The sequence below is a fragment of the Manduca sexta genome, chromosome 27 (assembly GCF_014839805.1).
Source record: "Manduca sexta isolate Smith_Timp_Sample1 chromosome 27, JHU_Msex_v1.0, whole genome shotgun sequence".
NCBI classification, from domain to species: Eukaryota; Metazoa; Arthropoda; class Insecta; order Lepidoptera; family Sphingidae; genus Manduca; species Manduca sexta.
The window spans coordinates 18,654,638-18,674,102 of record NC_051141.1 but is presented as its reverse complement, the minus strand read 5'-3'; the positions used below and the strand labels follow the sequence as shown (position 1 = coordinate 18,674,102).

Genomic DNA, 19,465 nt, shown 5'->3' with positions numbered 1-19,465 from the left:
TCATCCGATTGGTTTTGTACGTCTGGGCACATATTTTAACCTCTGATAAACCAAGTAATTTTTACATTTAAAACTGGCATGATTTGTTGCTGGACCTGGTCTTCGCACCCGAAACCATACAGTTTTCAGTTCGATACTCATCAACCGACCGATGAGACGACTAATATCATGATTGTGTAATGTTATCAAATCATCAGCAACATTTCAGCCGGGAATCGTCCACTGCTGGACATGGGCCTCCCCCAATGAGCGCCACAGGGACCGGTTCTGGGCCGCCCTCAATCCCATGTTATCAAATAATAAACATTTAAACTAAAACGTGAAAACAACACTATTACTAAAACTTATTATATAACTATCAAATTCGTACATCACGGACGATGAAAACTACGCATAACAAAATACCTTCTAATAATTATTGTAACAAAACAATTACACATTCAAGTTAATGTACCATTATATTTAAATAAACTTATGCTTGGAAGTTGGAAACATCTAAAAAATATAGTTTACGTAGGGTCAATTTTTACTGTTACGTATCTAAAGGTGCCTCGGGACTCTTTAATGGTTGTTTTAAGAATCCCAAGGCACCTTTAGATAAGAAAGTCAAGTCAGTCAGTCAGTCAAGTCCATACGAAAACTGGACCGGAGCATGGTCCGAACCGGACATTCGGAATACATTATGTTTGGTATGGTTATAGAAAAAAATTGTATTATTTATTTATTTATTATTGACTGCTAGCGGAGTTTACAATTTAATTTAAACTACAGATGTATAATATAGTAAGGGTTTCTAATGTAATTGTAACTCTAGTTACAAGCAGTCACAGCATGAGCCACAATATATATTTTCAACGTCAAAACAGAAGATGTTTGTTTTTACCAATAACGCGCAGTTACCGGTTGGAATTGTTTATTGGCGTCGGCCGTAAGTGTTCGTGCGACACTGTCGATTATTGTTTACCAGGTTTTTCCCGCCGATCTAGCTGCGTAAAAAAGTTTTTCCAACATTTTCCCTGGATAAAAAGCAGTATGTAGTAGGAGTAATGAAGATTGCTATTAGAGAAACAATTTACAAAATTAGTAGTTCCAAAGATTAGCCTAAACCTAATAACTTTCTTGTTTACAATATTAGTATAGTTTTAAAATTATTTGAGGTATGCAATGGTAGAGCGTAGTACATGGATCCCTCTAAGTGCCGTCCCGCCTTTATCTGACGTATCCTATTGACGGACAAGTGCTTTGTATTTAGTGATGGAGTTGCCATTGTCTCTGGACAGTCGTCGGCGAACGACTTGTTTGTCTCACTCAATTGTATTTCATTGATGCTTTTATTGAAATACTCTTGAATTTGCTATTCCATATAAAGCAATGTACATAATATAAATTTTTCTTTTAAATCATCTCTCGTCTTGTTTATGATTTACGGCCAGTTCTGCATTGACAATAATACTGTCAATATTACAGTTAGTTACTGTTACTTTTGTTAAAATTGTGACGTTTGCCAACACTAATTTCCTTCAGCATACTTTAAATATTATGAAGTAACTGTTAACAGACTAGCTCACGCGAACGAACTGCCGAGACGAATGTCCGCAAGTTCAAATCCCAAGAATTTTTCTAAATTATGTGTATATTATTTGTGAATTATCGCTTGCTCTAATGGTGTAGGAAACCATCGTGAGGAAACCTGCATACCTGAGAAATTCTCTATAGGAATTTTAAGGATGTGTGAAGTCTACCAACCTGCACTAGGCCAGCTTGTTGAACTATGACTTAATCCATCTCAGAAGTAGAGGAGGCCCTTGCCCAGCAGTGGGACAGTGTATAATACAAGGCTGATATATTATATTTTATTATAATACAATAATAAATGTTATAGTTTGTGTTAAATCGCATGTCACAGCGCCATTACGATTTGACTGCCCGCTGCGGCTTAGAGTCGCGTGTCAAAGCTCAGCCGTATTTAGAAACGCTCGCGAACGCTATGGCGAATTATGTGTCCGTTTGTGACAAGGTTATACGAAATATTGATAATTTGATTACCATTTTTTATTTGTTTGCAACTAACGACATGCCAATGTCAGCATGCTTGCGCGCTTTGCGAAGGAATGTGGTTAATGTATGTGTTTCGAAGTATAAGTCGAGTCCGGGTTTTTGATCAGTGTTTTTATGAATGCTGCAACCGATATACATTAATTAATTTACCTAATCACATTTAATTTTGGAACGTTATAGCATTTGTCCTTTGGATTCCAATTAATGGAGGAAAGGACGGAATAAATGGAGATATTGGCTGCTATCAATAACTGTCCGCATATTATTTTATCTCAATATAGTATAATAAAGTAAATTAAATTAAATATATAGTGAATATACAGTACAAGTGCTATTATAATATTAAGCGTGCTTGCAAAATGTATAACATTGTAATATTAATACGCTTTGCGATATCCTTTGCGTGGCTCATTCGCATTATCTGTTTCCCCTAACCATCGCATATCCCCACTTTTTAGCAGCCTTGCCATTATTAATCTATATATTAATACGTGAAGAAATTACGTTATCTTTTAAGCATATTGCGCGCATGAGTGCGAGATTTGACATGATTAAAGTTAATATAGAAGAGTGTAGAGAATGTCAATAATGTTCAAACTGAAAGATAATAATTGTGTTCCAAATTCAAATATTGGACTTCTACGTCTATAGGTCTAATCATGCCCGAAGACGCGCCCCTCCACCTTTTGAACTGGGGTGTTGCGGAGTGTAGCGTGGTAGGGGAGAATTGATCGAGGCACTTTCCCGAAAGCACACATCTTAATGTCCGTACGCAAATATGCTGCTCACGCGCACTGTAAGCGATTGCGGAAAGTAGTGAGGCGCGCCTTTGTCGATGAAATTATCTATAATAATTATTATTGATCTATGATCACTGTTTATTGTGAGCACATAACTAATGTTTCGGCTAAAGGTATTATCAGCTGGTGCACAGCAAGCGATGTTATATCATACCCAAGTGCAAAGCGCTAGCTGCGATGTTGCGATTTGATGTCTTATTGCGTGTGTCTGTTTTTTTCGCCAAGCAGCAGTGTACGCGATATTACAACTAATGTTATTACTAAATGCCTAAGTCAACATCTCGTGTCTCAGAACGCTTAGCGCAATGATACAGCGTTTTCAGCTTTGCAATTCAGAGTACTAAGTGGTTTAGCGACTCGGCTGTGCGGTTCATAATTGATTTCTCCTACGCACCCATACAGTAGGCTTCATAACATTATGTTGAATGTAAATTTATATTATGTTACGGGCGTTGCTCATTTGTACTGTATCATCATTTGTACAAAAACCTGTGTTTTTTTTTCAATTTTTTTCGTCTAATGTAATTTTTTTTTACCTAAATTGTTTTAAATTTGTTGTTAATAAAAATAATAGCAAAAGGAGTCCAAACTATTGTGGTTACTCTTGCAGAGGCCGCGTCCAACTCGAGCGCGCCGACGGTGACGCAACACCAGCTCGGCGTTAACGGCTCCGGCATCCGAAAGGACGTGGTGAGCGACCCCATCAGCCCCGACGACAGTGAGTACACCATATTGAACTTAATTTTAAAGTGAATTAAGTCGTAACTCCAAAGTTCCATGACCAACCTCAGTTACTGCAACTGCATCTCAGAACAATGGCAAGCATAGAAGTAACACTATGACATTTGAGTGTACTCTGTCTTAGACATCAAGAAATTTAATTGTGTTGCGATGCCTTCTGATATCTTATCGATATCGATAGATGCTTTGTCTATCAGCTATGGTAAATTCACAGACCTGCTAAAATAAACACTTTTCAGTCAGTCAACTACAAACCGTTGCAAATTGCTGTTTTAGATAAAGGCTAAAAAAACATATCAAAATCCTGATTTGGTATTCAAGTACCAAAAAAAGTCTGGGTATATAAAAGCACTCGTTATGAAGCTGTTAAATTACAATAAACTATAGAACTACCGGCTTCCTTCGAGCTAAATTTTGTTCAATTTTCATTTGCTATTTACAGCAGTTTCCATGCCTTCCGAAACGTCATTCAAACAAAAATGGTCAAGCATTTAGATTATTAAATTAAGAAAATGTTAGAAATTTCGGAAGGAATGGAAACCGCTGTTAGTAACAAACAAGAAATCGGCCGGAATTTCGTTTAGGAGGAAGCCAGTACGCCTTCTGTTCTTTTCTGACTTTCTTAGGGATTAAAAGATACCCAAGAGGTGTCATTTGACAGAAGCTACTAAAATGGGACAGTAAAATAAAACACAGCGGTATTTTATTCATGTCACATATGTTTGATAACTTATTTCAATGTTAATAAAACTTTGTCGAAATGCTTAGAGCAAACACGGTGCTGTTTTTTCCAATGCCAATTGGGATGACCTATGGCAACGATCCATTTTTGCCTCATAGCATCATCTGTGGGGAATCTGCAATGAAACACATTGTATGAGACACACTATGAAAATCAGATAGTTTCCTCAACCCCCAGCCTTCGCGCACGGTTTCCAAGTGGCTTTTACCACTACACCACCGTATATTGAAAGTAAAAGGCAATTTATTCAAAATAGTAAACTACAATATGTTATCGACAGAATATGCAGCACAACACTATTGAACACGACTACGTAAAATGGGAAAAATGAAAAATACTTCATAATTACTGTATCGAATGGCCAACAGCAGATTATAATATGATTACAGCATAATAAAGATTAATTAATAATATTTTTTGCACTTATGTACAGGGTTTAAGCAAATATATTAGGGTTTTTGTTTACTCACCGATGGAAGCTGATGATTTCAGTTTCATTTTCTTTACGAGAAAAATGAGAATTACACCTCACAATAACGCAGGCCATTGCTTTTTCGTAGGGCTATATTATACTTAAACAGCACTGTGTATTTATTCAAATTAACAACAAAAATATTACAAAACATGTAGCCACTTTTGAAAAGCACGCGCTGAAGTATAACGTAACTAAATTGTGTGGGCGCGTTTGTGACATTGTTTTAAGGTTGGCAAGTTCGAACATTTGACATTTTATTTGCTTTTTAATTCGGCATCGTAAAGATGACCAAAGGTAACCATTTGGTAATTTTAAAGTGTACGCAAGCCGACCTTAGCAACATAATATTTGTCTCGTTCTTTTCAACGGTTTTGGCCTATTTGAAAAAAAAAGGAAGTATATGAGGGTAATTTAGATTCCTTCTATGCTTGTTCTTGTTCTTAGAACTGCATCTATAAATTTTGACACGCACATACACTCACGTCTATTCCCAGAAGGTGTAGGCAGAGGTGTAACAAATGCACCGACTGACACTATCCGTCTTCCGTGTCATGATGAGATCGGGGGCCATTATCGTTTTATTTTATTATATTTGGAAAACAAAAGTATAATTATACTTTAACATAATGATAGTGAAACTAGTAAATGAGTAAAGTTTTCATTGATAAATATAAAAAAAATACCGTAATATAAAATTGAAAACAGAACTAGTATAAAAATACAACAAAAAGTAACATTTAAATAAAATAAATTCTAATATAGTTTGTTTAAACTTTAAGTAGGTGCATGTAAATAGGTTTATATGAGAAAAGTTTCTAATGTACTCATTATAGACTAAAGATAAATGTTTTTTGAGCAGAATTCGTTCTGTAATGACTTAAAATAAACAAGAATATTACCTTATGTAAATTTGAATATCTGGACCTTATACAACCTAATGGATATGAAGATTCATTCCCGGCCATGGTATATAAAGCATCACCGAACATCTCAGGGCGCCGAAGGCCGTGCAATAAAAAATCAAAGTTAGACTGTTACTGTTTATGCTCGCGTTTTCTCGGCTAGCAGCTTGCTCGTCTGCATCAAAGAGGCAGGAAGAAGGAAAGGATTTGGCTACTTGAATTCTGCTTTTTTTCCTTCCTGCAAATCAACTGCAATTGCCACTCCCTTTACAGTTATTGATAGTTGAAAAAAAATTAACTTTAACATATTAATATTATGATTTCAGGTTTCCCTGACGTTTTCAAAGAAACACCGGATACTATCAAATCTGAACACAATCTGACTAATTTAACATACGTAAGTACTATTGTTTTTTATGTAGCAAGGATTGTAAAACGGCCGTCGCCTTAGACACGTCCTCCTTTCAAATTACAGCCTTAGAAGACTGGCGACACAACTACGAATTATTTGATATGCTAGTTGTTTATGTAACTGTAACTGACCTCCATTTTCATTGTCTTGACAGTAGTGACGGCAATTAATGATATTTCGAATTAATTTCATTAGCATGCTGATTTTCATGTCTCAGCATGCTAAATAACCTTGCTAATATTAATTTGCTAATATGACGCATGAATTAAAATTGAATGATTTTGAATTTGCGAATTATATTTCGCAAATTATTGTGTGAGATATAAGATATTATTGTGAGCAGTATTATCCGGTGTAATATTCGGTAATTTTCTAAAAATATAAACAATTCAATGAGTCACTCCGCGCGACGCATATCTCGCGGCCTTTTTTCTCGATCACTCCTACATTCATAATAGGCCGCGTTAACATTAGTATTAGCATTTATCACGGAATTTATCATTATTAGCCAATGATCCTGGCTTACAGGAGTGGTAGTGGGGAGTGTGAGGACGAGAAAGTCTGACCCCCGTAATCATTTTGCCATCATCTATTATGTGTTTTTGATGACAAAGTATGTGACGTCTGTACAGAATCTTAGACTTCCGTACACCATTTTTTAGGAAAATAATACTGCAGTCATTCGAGTTCTCTCGCTGCAAACATATAGTTAGTCATGTCATAGCACACAAACTAAGTGAAATTAAAGTTTTCGCCGAAAACAGCATTTTGGAATGTCGTATAGTGTATTGGATTTTAGGGGGCGACATTTATTATCATCGACAGAGTACCTACGCGTCGTGTAATAAAAGTGTTACAGCTTGACCAGGAAAATAAAACACCCGCTTTAGGGTCGCCACGTTTTTTTTTTATTTTCATGATACGATCTCGCCGTTCGCCTGATGGTAAGCGATACGACCGCCCATAAACAGTAGAAACACTATCCAACACCTTGAATAACAAAGTATTGTTTGGTATTCCAATGCGCTCGCCATCCTTGAGACATGAGATGTTAAGTCTTATTATGTCCAGTAGTTACACTGGCTACAATGTCCTTCAAACCTGAACACAACAGTGACTACACACTGCTGCTTGGCGGCAGAAATAGAAATTGCGATTGTACCTATCCAGGCGGCTTCTCCCATATGAGAAACCTACCACCAGTAAACGTTTGGTAATTAACGTTATCAGTACAAGAATTTAGATTCCTATTTGACCACATAGTGTTGAGGTTGCTGGTCAGGATATAAGCAGATCACCGACAAAATGTTACATACTGGTTTCTAAGAGCAGCAATACGGAGACAGAATTTTGTTTATTATTATTAACGTTAACATTTGGTTCCAGGACAACCACGACTTCTACAACAGCTCGTTCATCGGCAACGTGACGTACTTCAACGAGTACTGGGCGAACATTTCCAAGCCGGAGCCGCAGATCCATCAGTTGCTGAGCAACTCGTACAGACGCGCGAACGTGAGTGCCATCGAGCGTTATCGTACAGCAGACCGTTGTCACAAGACTCAGTGATACTAGTTGCCCTCGGTTTAGCAAAACGGCAACAAACCAAAGTGGGACGCAGGGGCTTTAGGGGGCGCACCGGGCAACCGCCCAGGGCCTCGCGCCGACAGGGGCCTCGCGCGCGGTGCCTTGGAGGACTTCTTTAACTATCTTACCAAGCAAACTGTTAAAACCGGAGAGTTTTCTTGCGGCGTCCGGGGCATCGCGTTGTATTTTTGATTTCGCCTCGGGCCTTGCGCCCACTAAGGTTGCCACTGGTGGGACGGGTATAGTGCGAAGCTTCCCAGAGTGCGATGAGAGGAAGGAAGGCAAAGAATTGTTTGCGTCAACGTGAGAGTAGTCAAGGGCAATCAAATGGTTTATGATCTCTATTTGTTGCTAGAGTTGTCGGATTTTCAACTTGTAATCAGCATGTAGAAAAAGAGCACTGCCAGCTAGAGCTTCATTGAGTTATAGACGTCAACTTGCGAAGGCGAATGGACCGGGATTCAGGTGCTGCCTGGTTCCCCTGATGGTAAACACCAATTGCCTTGGCCCTTGGTTATTGGTTATGGTCGATGAATTGACACACCCATAGTGGCGATAGACGATACTGGCTTGCAATAGCACAATTTGCCCTACGCGCAGCATATATACCACCTCCGAATAGGAACCGTCGGTGGGGCCGCGGCCGGGCACAAGCATCTGCCTGATTGGGAGTCTTCCCCTTCCATAGAGGAACGTAACCATCTGTTCCTCTACAACGGTGTCTACCTTCACGCCTCTAAATATATGTATGTATGTTGCAGACTATCCAGCTGTCGTTCCCGTTCCCGTACTACGGACACTTCATCCGCACCGTGACGCTCGCCACCGGCGGTTTCATGTTCATCGGCGAGCACGTGCACAACTGGATCGCGGCCACGCAGTACATCGCGCCGCTGATGGGCAACTTCGACACGTCGCTGGACAACGACAGCTACGTCAAACTGTACGATGACGGTATGGATACACATTTTCTATTATACTACTACGTCGACGTGGCTCCACTGCACCTGGGGCCTTATTTTCTATCCCGCACGTTATTTTGACAGTGCGTAACAAGCACGTAACACAACGCATCATGTTTAGGACTATAGAAATTTGGCTTACAGAATACCATTCCACGCACATTTCTCGAAGATAACATGACACGGCCGCGTTACGCGTTTACACTATCATACAGAATAAGGGCCCTGATGATAAGTGGAACAGGTTAGGTCACCAGTCGACACGATTATACCGGCCTGTTTGATTTATTTTTATTGCTTTGAATGACAGACTAGCTTGCTGTACGCCTGGTAAGCGATACGACCGCCTATAAACAATAGAAACACCATCCAACACGTTAAATTACAAAGTATTGTTTGGTATTCCACTGCGCTCATCATCCTGAGACATGAGATGTTAAGTCTTATCATGTCCAGTAGTTAAACTGGCTACAATGTTCTTCAAACTGGAACATAACAGTGACTACATACTACTGCTTGCTACCGCTACGGTGGAACCTACACAAGTGAACTCTCACATATGAGTGAACTACCGTAGTACAGAATATATATACACTGGTACTCCGGTACCAGTGTATATATATGACGCAATGCGTGGCCTAGTCTGGCATGTTGCAACTGACGAGAGATGATGAACCCTTAGCAGTCGACTCCATTATGCCGGCCTGTTGAAACCGGTTATACACAGGCTGATCCCAAAACGCGAAAAACTTGTGGGCCACTATGGCAGGTTTTAACACTTTGTGTATGTTCGTCGCTATCCAGGCTGATATAAAATATATCCTACCACCAACAAAATAACCTCATATCATCCACCAGGTGAGAAATTCACCGTGTTCTGGGAGAATGTGACACTGCGCGAGGATCAGACGAAGAAGTTCACATTCGCGAGCACCCTGTACAAGAACGGGGACATAGTGTTCGCGTACAAATCTATGCCGATGGAGGTGCAGGCCATCAACGATCAGAACCATCCGGTGAAGGTGGGCATCAGCGACGCGTACGTCGGCGAGAAGAACTTGTTCAGTGAGTATACGGGTTTATATATTTATAGTACGAATTGCTTCGGTGGCGTAGTTGTACTCCATGCGCGATACGTCAGCGCTCTCAGGTCCTGGGTTCGAACTCTAGGTCGGGCAGTGATATTTGTGTTTTTAGCCCGGAGTCTGGAATTTGTGCCCGATATGGCGATAGGCTCGCCCCCTATCACATCATGGGACGGAACACACTTGACGAAAAGTGGGTGCTGTGGTTGCACCTCTGCATAACATGTTAATTATCAATTATCTCCTGTTGATTGCAAGATTTATATTTTCTAAGATGTGGACTTTTTAAATTTGATTTCGGCAACAGGCGTGAAAAATGTTATACCTTGATTGTTTTTTTATATTTTGGTGCGGTACCTAATAATATTAAATATAATATTCTCTATTCTAAACTATCTTCTGATTGTATTTGATTCTGTTCTTTCAGACCTGAGAAGTAAAACGATATACGAGTATCACCGCGTGTCGTTCAAGAACCACGCGATTGCGAACAACACGATACTGCGACTGACCGCGCTGCCTACCTGCATACAGTACAACGCGTGCGACTCCTGCCTCAACCACAACACTGGCTTTAACGTGAGTATAACCGAGTGACAGCGGTGACCACCATCAACCGTGATATTTGAAATCAAAGAGTTCTAAGCAATGACGTTTTACAAATAGACGCGTCATAAAAAAATGGCACATAAAAACGGCGCATTATTTGCTATAGTCACGTACCTGTCCATATAATTACAAATTGGCTCGAAGAAGGAATAAAAAGATGCAGCATACATTCGTTAGACAAGGATATATATACATCGATAGTTACGTAACAACGTTAGTGCCGCACGCTCATTGGCCGTCGAGTTGGGCAATTACCTTACTTCGTCTTGCCAGTATTGAGCTCGGACAACGTATCTATGTAGTAAAAACATCTTAGGTTCTAAGATTATATAGAGCGGACATTGGGAAGATTGTCATACAGAAAAATTGCGCTTATGTGATGGTTAATCTACTGTGAAACAGCAAAACTTCAATGTAAAATACTGCATATTTTCTCCATATCATGATTTGCACTTTTTTAATGTGAATATTATTAGCATATTTTCTGTAAATATATTATTTTTGTATTAATATCCAAGGACGCCGACATCTTGTCATACGAACATTTCAAATAACACAACGACTTATTACCAATTGGTAATCTTTTGGTGGAAAAATTTGGCCTTGATGTCTATTCTATAACTAACTATATAGTTGTATGTCTTTGCTTTAAGTTAAATTAAATTTAAGGGCCTTTTAGAAGTTTAAAATGAATTTTATTTAACTTTTATAATATAAAACAGGTAATGTAATACTCATTTATTACTAATTGTTTAGGAGTCTTGAGCGGAGTGTGACTTTTATATTGGATCGCTTATAAATAAGTGACGAATAGCATTAAGACGGAAATTGTGAAACAGGCTCAATGCCTCTTTTGATATTACAATGAAAGTACATTCCACTGCTCTGATAAACAGGATTAAATAAAACAAACAGATAACATCCGCCGAGGCGTAAACAATAACTCTACAATACTCAATAGTTTATCAGAGACTAAAACTAAACTCATGGCATTGTCTTTTTTTTAACTCAAGCTACACTCTAAGGATATTCATACGCGGAGTAAAGACGTTTCAGTTATAATAGGTTTGCTCGCGGCTTCGACCACGTGCAAGAATTTGCCGGGATAAAAGTCCCCGTACATATTTTCCCTGGATAAAAGTAGCCTATGTTTTGGCCAGGATCTCAAATTTACTCTATACGATACTTATCGAAATCCGTTCGGTAGTTTTTGAGTTTGTCGCGTTCAGACAGACAGACGAGAGAGGTCTTTGTTTTATATACCACTGTATGGTAAAATACTGGCCATAGCTCTCCTTAGGGGGTTAAACATGCAAGTATATATTTGTATTATAATATAAAGCTGAAAAGTTTGTTTCAACGCGCTAATCTCAGGAACTACTGGTTCCAATTGAAAAATTATTTTTGTGAACAGCCCATTTATCGAGGAAGGCTATATAACATCATGCTAGGACCAATGAGAGAGAAGCATCAATGAAAAATGTTGTAAAGCCATGAAAAATTCCCTTTGAAAACTTCGTTGCATGCGTCGAATAACCGGTTAAAGTTACGCAACAAAATAATATGGCGGAATTGTTTATTTAAAATTTTCAAAAAAATATTTTATTATCAAACCCATCGCATTTGTCTGCCTGTCTGAACGCTATCACCTCAAATACTAATATAATATGGTTTATTTTGTTGCAGTGTACGTGGTGTCCCCAAGCGAACAAATGTTCCAGCGGCACTGACATAAACAAACAGAACTGGAAACTTAGACGTGAGTTGTATACTGCTTATTTTCTTTTGTGATGTAAGGTTTTCCCCCACTGAACTAGGTCCGCGTGGTGGAGTAAGGCCTAATCTCTCTCAGTAGTAGATGAGGCCCATGCCCAACAATGGGACAGTATATAATACAGAGCTAAGAGAAGAGTAAGAGTTGTCTAAGGCTACAAAGGTTTGTCATTAAGGTTTCTACGGAGAGTTGCTTAAAACTTTCTATAAAGTCAAGTATAGTAGATACGACAACTATATGATGGTGAATGTGGAGTTGTATTTTGTTCGACTGTCGTATGGATGTCTCAGGTTTGATACCTGGTTGGGAGTTGATAACTGAAGGTGAAGGTGATATTGTGTGATGCTAAGTTATTCATGGAATTGTGCTCAGTGAATGTACTAAACTGGCTTCATATTATAGGGGAATAGTTGACTACCTTTGATATGAAAACGAGTAAAACGTCTACGTATGAATGTACAATTTTGATATGTAAAATGACATTTAGATGTCAAGAATGTGTTCGTGAATACACCGTAGATTGGTTAAGTTAACCTCTAATAAATGGTAAGAAAACTAGCTTGTCGTATATGCATCGATATACAACGTCATTTTTACTATGAAGTGTGTTAGAACTCTATTTAAATATATCGGTAGGCAAACTGGCTTATTATATATAATAATAATAATATCAGCCCTGTATGAGCCCGTGCTCAGCAGTGGGCAAGTGCCCACTGCTGAGCACGGGCCTCCTCTACTACTGAAAGGGATTAGGCCTTAGTCCACTACGCTGGCCTAGTGCGGATTGGTAGACTTCACACACCTACGAAATTCCTATAGAGAACTTCACAGATGTGCAGATTTTTGTTGAGAGAGACTCACGATGTTTTCCTTCACCGTTAAATCGAACGATAAATTCACAAAGAATACACACATGATTTTTTTTAGAAAAGTCAGAGGTGTGTGCCCTTGGGATTTGAACCTGCGGACATTCGTCTTGGCAGTCCGTTCCACACCCAACTAGGCTATCGCCGCTTATTATATATGTATCAATATATTTTCATACAGCGTTATTTTACTATTAAGTCTGCTAAAACTCGATTTGAATATATAATTTTATTGTACAGAGTGTCCGGAGACGTCGGTGACGGAGGCGAGCGCGTGCCCGCCGGTGACGGGCGTGGACGCGGGCGGCACGCGCACGCTCTCCGACACCACCGTGTACACCACCGACGACGCCAAGCCCGACGCGGGACACAGCAAAGGTACTACAATCAACTACAAAATATAAATATTCTAGGTCTCCACTTAACAATCAACTAATGATATATGGCTTGGTCGTTGGTCGCTGAAATTTTGCTGGCCTACTAGATATTTACTAGCGGATTTTAGAGCGCTAGTCATTTACGCTCTTTTTTGATTTCATCACAGTTGATATAAACTGCTTAAAATATAAAAGGGGTATTCAAAACGTGATCTGTTATTTGTGGAGAAACCTCTCAATATACCAACTCTATTGACTTACGCCCGAAATTAATAATGTATCTGCTATCCAAGACTGAAACCTATCTTAGATTGCCGACTATCTTTCGATTGCTCTCCTACCGGCATGCCAATATCTTAACTCGCCTATCCTTGCTTACCTTCAACGATAGATCGCCGGCAATCCTTTCCAGATGCGTTCCCTCCTGACCATTCCATTTTATGCAGAATATTCCATTCGTAAAAAAATACTTTTTGTATTTTCCATACAAACTATTCGTTTAAATATTTTCCCAATTGCTAAAAATAAGACTTGAAGTAATAAAAAAATATTTTATGCATTTTAGCCCTCAAAAGAAATAATTAATAATTAGTACATGTCATATTTAAGGTACAAACTATTTAATGAGTTGAAATGGAACGTGAGTAATGTGGTTGCTGACATATTTTGACACTGAAGTTTAATAACATTGTTCATAATATATTAATAAATCTTTAAAGGATTTAGATTTTAAGTATGAAGTACGCAGTAAACTCGGTGCCATATAATAATAATTGGACTCTGTACACATTATCCAGTGTTATGGAACAAATTACAATTCCGTTATACATAATTGTTGCATAACTTTAACCGTTTATGCAGCGCACGAAACGGAAGCTCTCAAAAGTAATCAATTTTACCCGTTTTTGGTCCCATTGGTCATGGTGTGATGATATATAATAGCCATCCTCAATAAATGGGCTATCCAACACTAAAAGAATTTTTCAATTCAAACCGGAAGTTCCTGAGATCAGCGCGTTCACACAAACAAATAAACAAACATACTCTTCAGCTTTATATAATTATAGTATAAATAATGTATAGAAATGTTGCCTGTTTCTATGATATTAACTTTTAACTAATAAAACTATGTTAATTTGTAATAATTGTTACTTTTAATTACAAATGTAGATAATCAATAAAACTAAATAGCAGTGATTACAAAGGTATTTTATTTTACTAAGTAAAGAAGTTATTTATTAATGCTGTTCTTTCTCCAACATCTTGATTCTCTATATTGTTCTCATAATTAATAATATCAGCAGTTGATAACTCCACTTCGGTTGGAATTTCCTCAAACCTGTGATTCCGACAAATATTGTGCAAAACTGCAGTTGAAATTATTATTGCTTGAACTTTAGGTAAAGATAAACGCAATGTCAATGCAATCACAGGGAAGCGACGCTTCCATGTACCAAATGTCCTGAAAAAGATAATATAAATATTTCCTATTCCTCAGCAAAAGTTGATGGAATGGAGAAACACCATAGTTCCTGAAAAAACGATGCAATTGCCCCTTGTTAGTTAGTACCTATCTAATAGTTCGGTAGGTACAATATTTTTTCTAAATAATGTCAAAAATTATTTACCTTGTACATAGAAGTAACACGGCGTCAGTTTAATTAACAATGATTGGCAAGCAGATTTCGAAAGCCTAATCTAAACGTGAAATGAAACTGATCCAGGGTCTGCATGTAGTTAACTCTTTTCATTACCCGTGATGAAGCGCGACTTTCAGTTTCGCTATCAGTATCGCTAGTCCCTCCAAATCACTGTCGTCACTGTCACTAGAGAATATGGATATTTCCATTGCCTTTTCGTTTCCCTTAAAATCAGTGTAAGCGATATTCAAAACATATGGAGTAAACTGAGGAATTGGTCCGATTGGAAAATGTGATTGTTTACAACAATCAAATCAAATGTCAAAACGGGTAGATAGAGTATTGGCAAGCGTAAACTGTCATTTTCAAACAGAGGGTAATCTATGAACTGTAATCCGTCCTCTCAAAGATTGATTATTGTTAGAGATAGCTTACTCAATCTATGGATTGGTTATTGGCATGCTTTATCCATAGAAACGAATGAATTATCAGTCTTAGATAGCATACATTGGATTAGGATTGGTTATTAATTTCGGGCGTTAGGCATCAAGCATTAATTGCGTCGATGAAGCGATAGAATTGCAATTAATTAAAAACATTGTCAAACCTATTGCGACCAGGGTGAGCCTATAACCAATAGCGGTCTTGGGGGGTGGGAGCGTACTGAAAAAAGGGACCAGTTACGTGAGGACTTCGGGCGTTGCTCCATCTGAAACATTTTTCTTCGACCGACAGCATTACACCTTACCTATAAATTGTGGATTTTGGGAACCTTTTTATATAATAAGGAACCTAGAGCAGCTATACTCAATCTGCGGCCCGCCGGACCTTTGTGATTGGCCCATCTTGAGTTACAGGCAAAGTTTATAAATTTCGCACCCATCAGAAAATCATGTATTGTATAGCTGGCTTTATTGTGACCAGTTTTTCTTTTTTCAATAACTCCAATTTTGAATTATGTTTTTTATTAACAACTAAAAAAAATTTGCGGCCTTCGTATCAAGACTGAAACGTTTTTGTGGCCCCTTTAAAAAAAAGGTTGAGTATGGCTGACCTAGAGCCTAGCTCGGGTTAAGGCCTCCACTACCTGTACGTAATATTCAACTGATGACATATTGTGCAGATGTAAACACCACACTGGGAGCTGCCACGGCGAGTCCGTCGCTGGAGGCGACGGCGCAGCAACGGTCGCCAGTCGGCGGCGCTGTGGCGGCCTTCGTAGCGGTCGCGCTCGTGTGCAGCCTCGCCGCGTGGGTACTGTACGCGTTCAAGAACCCGCACACGCGCAGTGGACAGTTGCTTATCAAGGTATGGGGAAATTACAAGTCCATGTTTGATTCATAGATTATCTAAAGCTGGCGCGTACAACGTTCAAAAGTTGCGCGTGTTGTCAATGAATAAACATACGTCAGTTGTCATGACTACGCAATATAAAGCATTTTAACAAAGTAAAAAAAATTTGGCGTAATGTTTTGTTTGCATCATGTATTATTACAATTAATTATGATAAAATGTTTTTTGTAATGAACTATCTAAAATTGTACCCGTATGACTAACGTGCCGGATTCAGTTAACTGTCATTTAAAGTGTAAGGAAAGTAATCTGATCTAATAAAAAATAATTAAAGTCAAGAATCATGTCACTAGCGGTTTGTTATATTATATAAAATAAAAGTATGCAAGTACAAAATGTGAATATTCAATAGGGACCGTGTCAGATTGTATATTGATATATGTGCTTCTGTATACAGTACCGACCATCTCAATGGAACTGGCGACGCGGCGAGGCGCGCTACACCGCCGCCACCATCCACATGTAAAGCATCGTGCAACGCGCAACACAACGCGCGCGCTGCAACACCGCTGAGCGGCTAGTCTGTGCGGCGGACAGTGCAACGTGCTCCCGATACAGGGCGTGACCGGGGGGCAGTGACCCCCCGCATATCGATGGTGTTGTCGACTACTAAATATCGATACTTGTGCTGCAAAGTGTTAACCACAAATATTAACAAGTTTTATATGTATTTACTGTACACCAACTCTTTACTCAAGTCTAGATATTTTCTATGTATTTTTAATATCTATTGATGTTGTAGAAGTAATGTTATAATGTTAAGAGACTATTTAAGGGTAAATATGCATATTATTAATATAATATTGTTGACAGTTTTAGACTTACCACACTTTGCATCCGAGGTGTCGATATTATATCTAGACTGCATCAGACTAACATTTGTAGTTTAGAATTAGTGGTGGGAGGGCGTCTTCCTCGCCGTGTCACAGGACTTGGGATAATTCCCTTATGACGTGTTATAGGCGAGAGAGGTCCTTTTTGAATGTACCTATTGTATGCATAGTAAATGTAAACGCTCAGCCCTCTTCCCAAGCACCATCCCTCCCTGCCTACTCCGGAACACTATCCATGTTGCGTCGTTGTTCAGAGTGTACGTCATAAGTTGCCTTCAATAGATACCGTTTTGCTGTTATTTAAATACATAGCTGAACTTGTGAGTATCACACCGCGTTGTTCTAAAATAATGCAATGTTAAAACATATTTTTCTATTGGACTAGTAAAACGTATTTAAACTATTGTTAAAACCTTGTCTTTGATTGCAAGTAAGGCCATAGAATCTACAATTTTATTGGCCATTTTACTACGGTGTCTATTGAAGACAATTTGTAGAGGAGAAGCGAGAACAGTAGTGCGAGACAGTCGCTCGGTCGGGGCCATATCACTGGTAACGAGTGCCTTCAGAGTTCCGTAAGTGTCGTATCCGTCCCATGAATCGCCACCCTAGCTTCTAAAGGTGCTTCCACACCGGATAACATGTTTTATAATATTTACAAATGACAACATATTGAAGATAAAAATGGCGGACGCAACTAACTTGACATCTCGGAGGTTGTTATCTTAATGAAATTGTATATTATACCTTATATAAACACTAGTATAAATATATTAGACAATAATATGTTGAGGTTCGGCTTATGGAAGACTTAAATACTAAAATCCCGGTGTCAAGTTAGCAGTGTAAACATGTCTAGTGTTATCGTGTTATATAACATTGTTATTGCCGTTTGCGAGCACCGTATCTTACTTTATAAGATTGTCGATTGTTTTGTCTTCGCCCTACGGAAAAAAAACGAATTTGTATATTGGGTTGTGTGTTTTATATAAACTCTTTAACGTCTCGCATCAAACACTATACGTAATTTATACGTCTTTAAGTTTTATATATTGGTTCAAATATCTGCTATTATAATAATCTAAGTTTTCTATTAATTGTCTTTGAATACGTATTGCATTAACACCATTAATCACCACATGTGTTTGTCAATCTGCAAGTTCTAATCTATATTCTGTAGTGAATAATTATTAATTTAATAATGGTCATTTTGACATCGCTTGATGTAAAATAACAAAGTGTAAGTTTCGATCAAAATAAATATTAATAGAGTAATTTTAATTTTACGCGCCCTAAAACCACTAATACTACTCTAAGAGAATTCGTTGCAGCGACAACATCATACTTACAGTCAGAAATACACCTAGGCACACGTCATATTCGCATTAAACAACAAAAAATCTGAAAACTAAAACCAGGATTTTTGGTGAAAATATTTGTTATTAATGGATGATTTTTGGCACAATCTCAACAAAGGTCAAGACGAGTATGTGGTTTGATTTAGTAACGCAATGTCAAAATGACCTTCTATATTGTGTAAAATAACGAATCATACTTAATGTATCTTATTACTAACATGCCTAGGAGTGGATGAGACAAAACAATTTGGAATCATCTATTCGGTGAGGCGGCGCTGACAGTTCTTTGTCAGTCGGCATCACGTCTACAGTATAAGTGACCGCGCCGGTTACCGACTGCCATTGTTGGACAGCCTCAAATGGCGTTAAATATCGAGCCTCCGAAAAGCGAGTAAAACGCTCGGGCTAAAAAAAAGTACGCGTATGCTGTGGACCTTACAAAGGCATGCACACAATAATAATTTTCACTGATCAATTTTTATTATCTCTGTATTAAATATTAGCCATGTATATTTATTGTCTCTGAGTTTAGTAACACATTAAAAGTGTTGAGGTGTCCCCTTACATGTGACTCCATTTTACATTTGTATTGAATATATATAATTACAATGTCTGATTAAAAAATATTAGAATATTAAGATATTTCTTTTGGATATAGTTAGATTAACGAATTGTTATTTTCATAATTATACTATGTATTTTTTTTTGTTATATCTTAATATATTTTATTGCTGCTAGATGGAGCTGCAGCAGAATCGATCAAATTTCTGTAGGTATTTAATGTGAGCAACGCGATAGCAAGAACGGCTTACCTATAAAATTTATTTAATCAGTTATATTTAATGGATATTTTCTGCAAATTTATTGGCAATAGGTTACATTTCACATTGC

The 19,465-nt window shown here is 38.2% G+C and overlaps 1 protein-coding gene across 1 annotated transcript in view; it reads left to right on the top strand.

The window, feature by feature from the left end:
- Positions 1 to 18,354, top strand: part of LOC115440538 (plexin domain-containing protein 2) — a 53,512-nt gene extending 35,158 nt beyond the window's left edge. The window contains exons 3-12 of the mRNA XM_030164888.2: positions 3,469 to 3,576; positions 6,045 to 6,115; positions 7,517 to 7,645; positions 8,479 to 8,671; positions 9,538 to 9,744; positions 10,192 to 10,343; positions 12,060 to 12,132; positions 13,254 to 13,391; positions 16,154 to 16,338; positions 16,781 to 18,354. Of these exons, the coding sequence (XP_030020748.2) occupies positions 3,469 to 3,576; positions 6,045 to 6,115; positions 7,517 to 7,645; positions 8,479 to 8,671; positions 9,538 to 9,744; positions 10,192 to 10,343; positions 12,060 to 12,132; positions 13,254 to 13,391; positions 16,154 to 16,338; positions 16,781 to 16,849 (1,325 nt within the window). The 3' untranslated portion in view covers positions 16,850 to 18,354. The remainder of the gene's footprint in view (positions 1 to 3,468; positions 3,577 to 6,044; positions 6,116 to 7,516; positions 7,646 to 8,478; positions 8,672 to 9,537; positions 9,745 to 10,191; positions 10,344 to 12,059; positions 12,133 to 13,253; positions 13,392 to 16,153; positions 16,339 to 16,780) is intronic.
- The last annotated feature ends 1,111 nt before the right edge of the window (positions 18,355 to 19,465 follow it).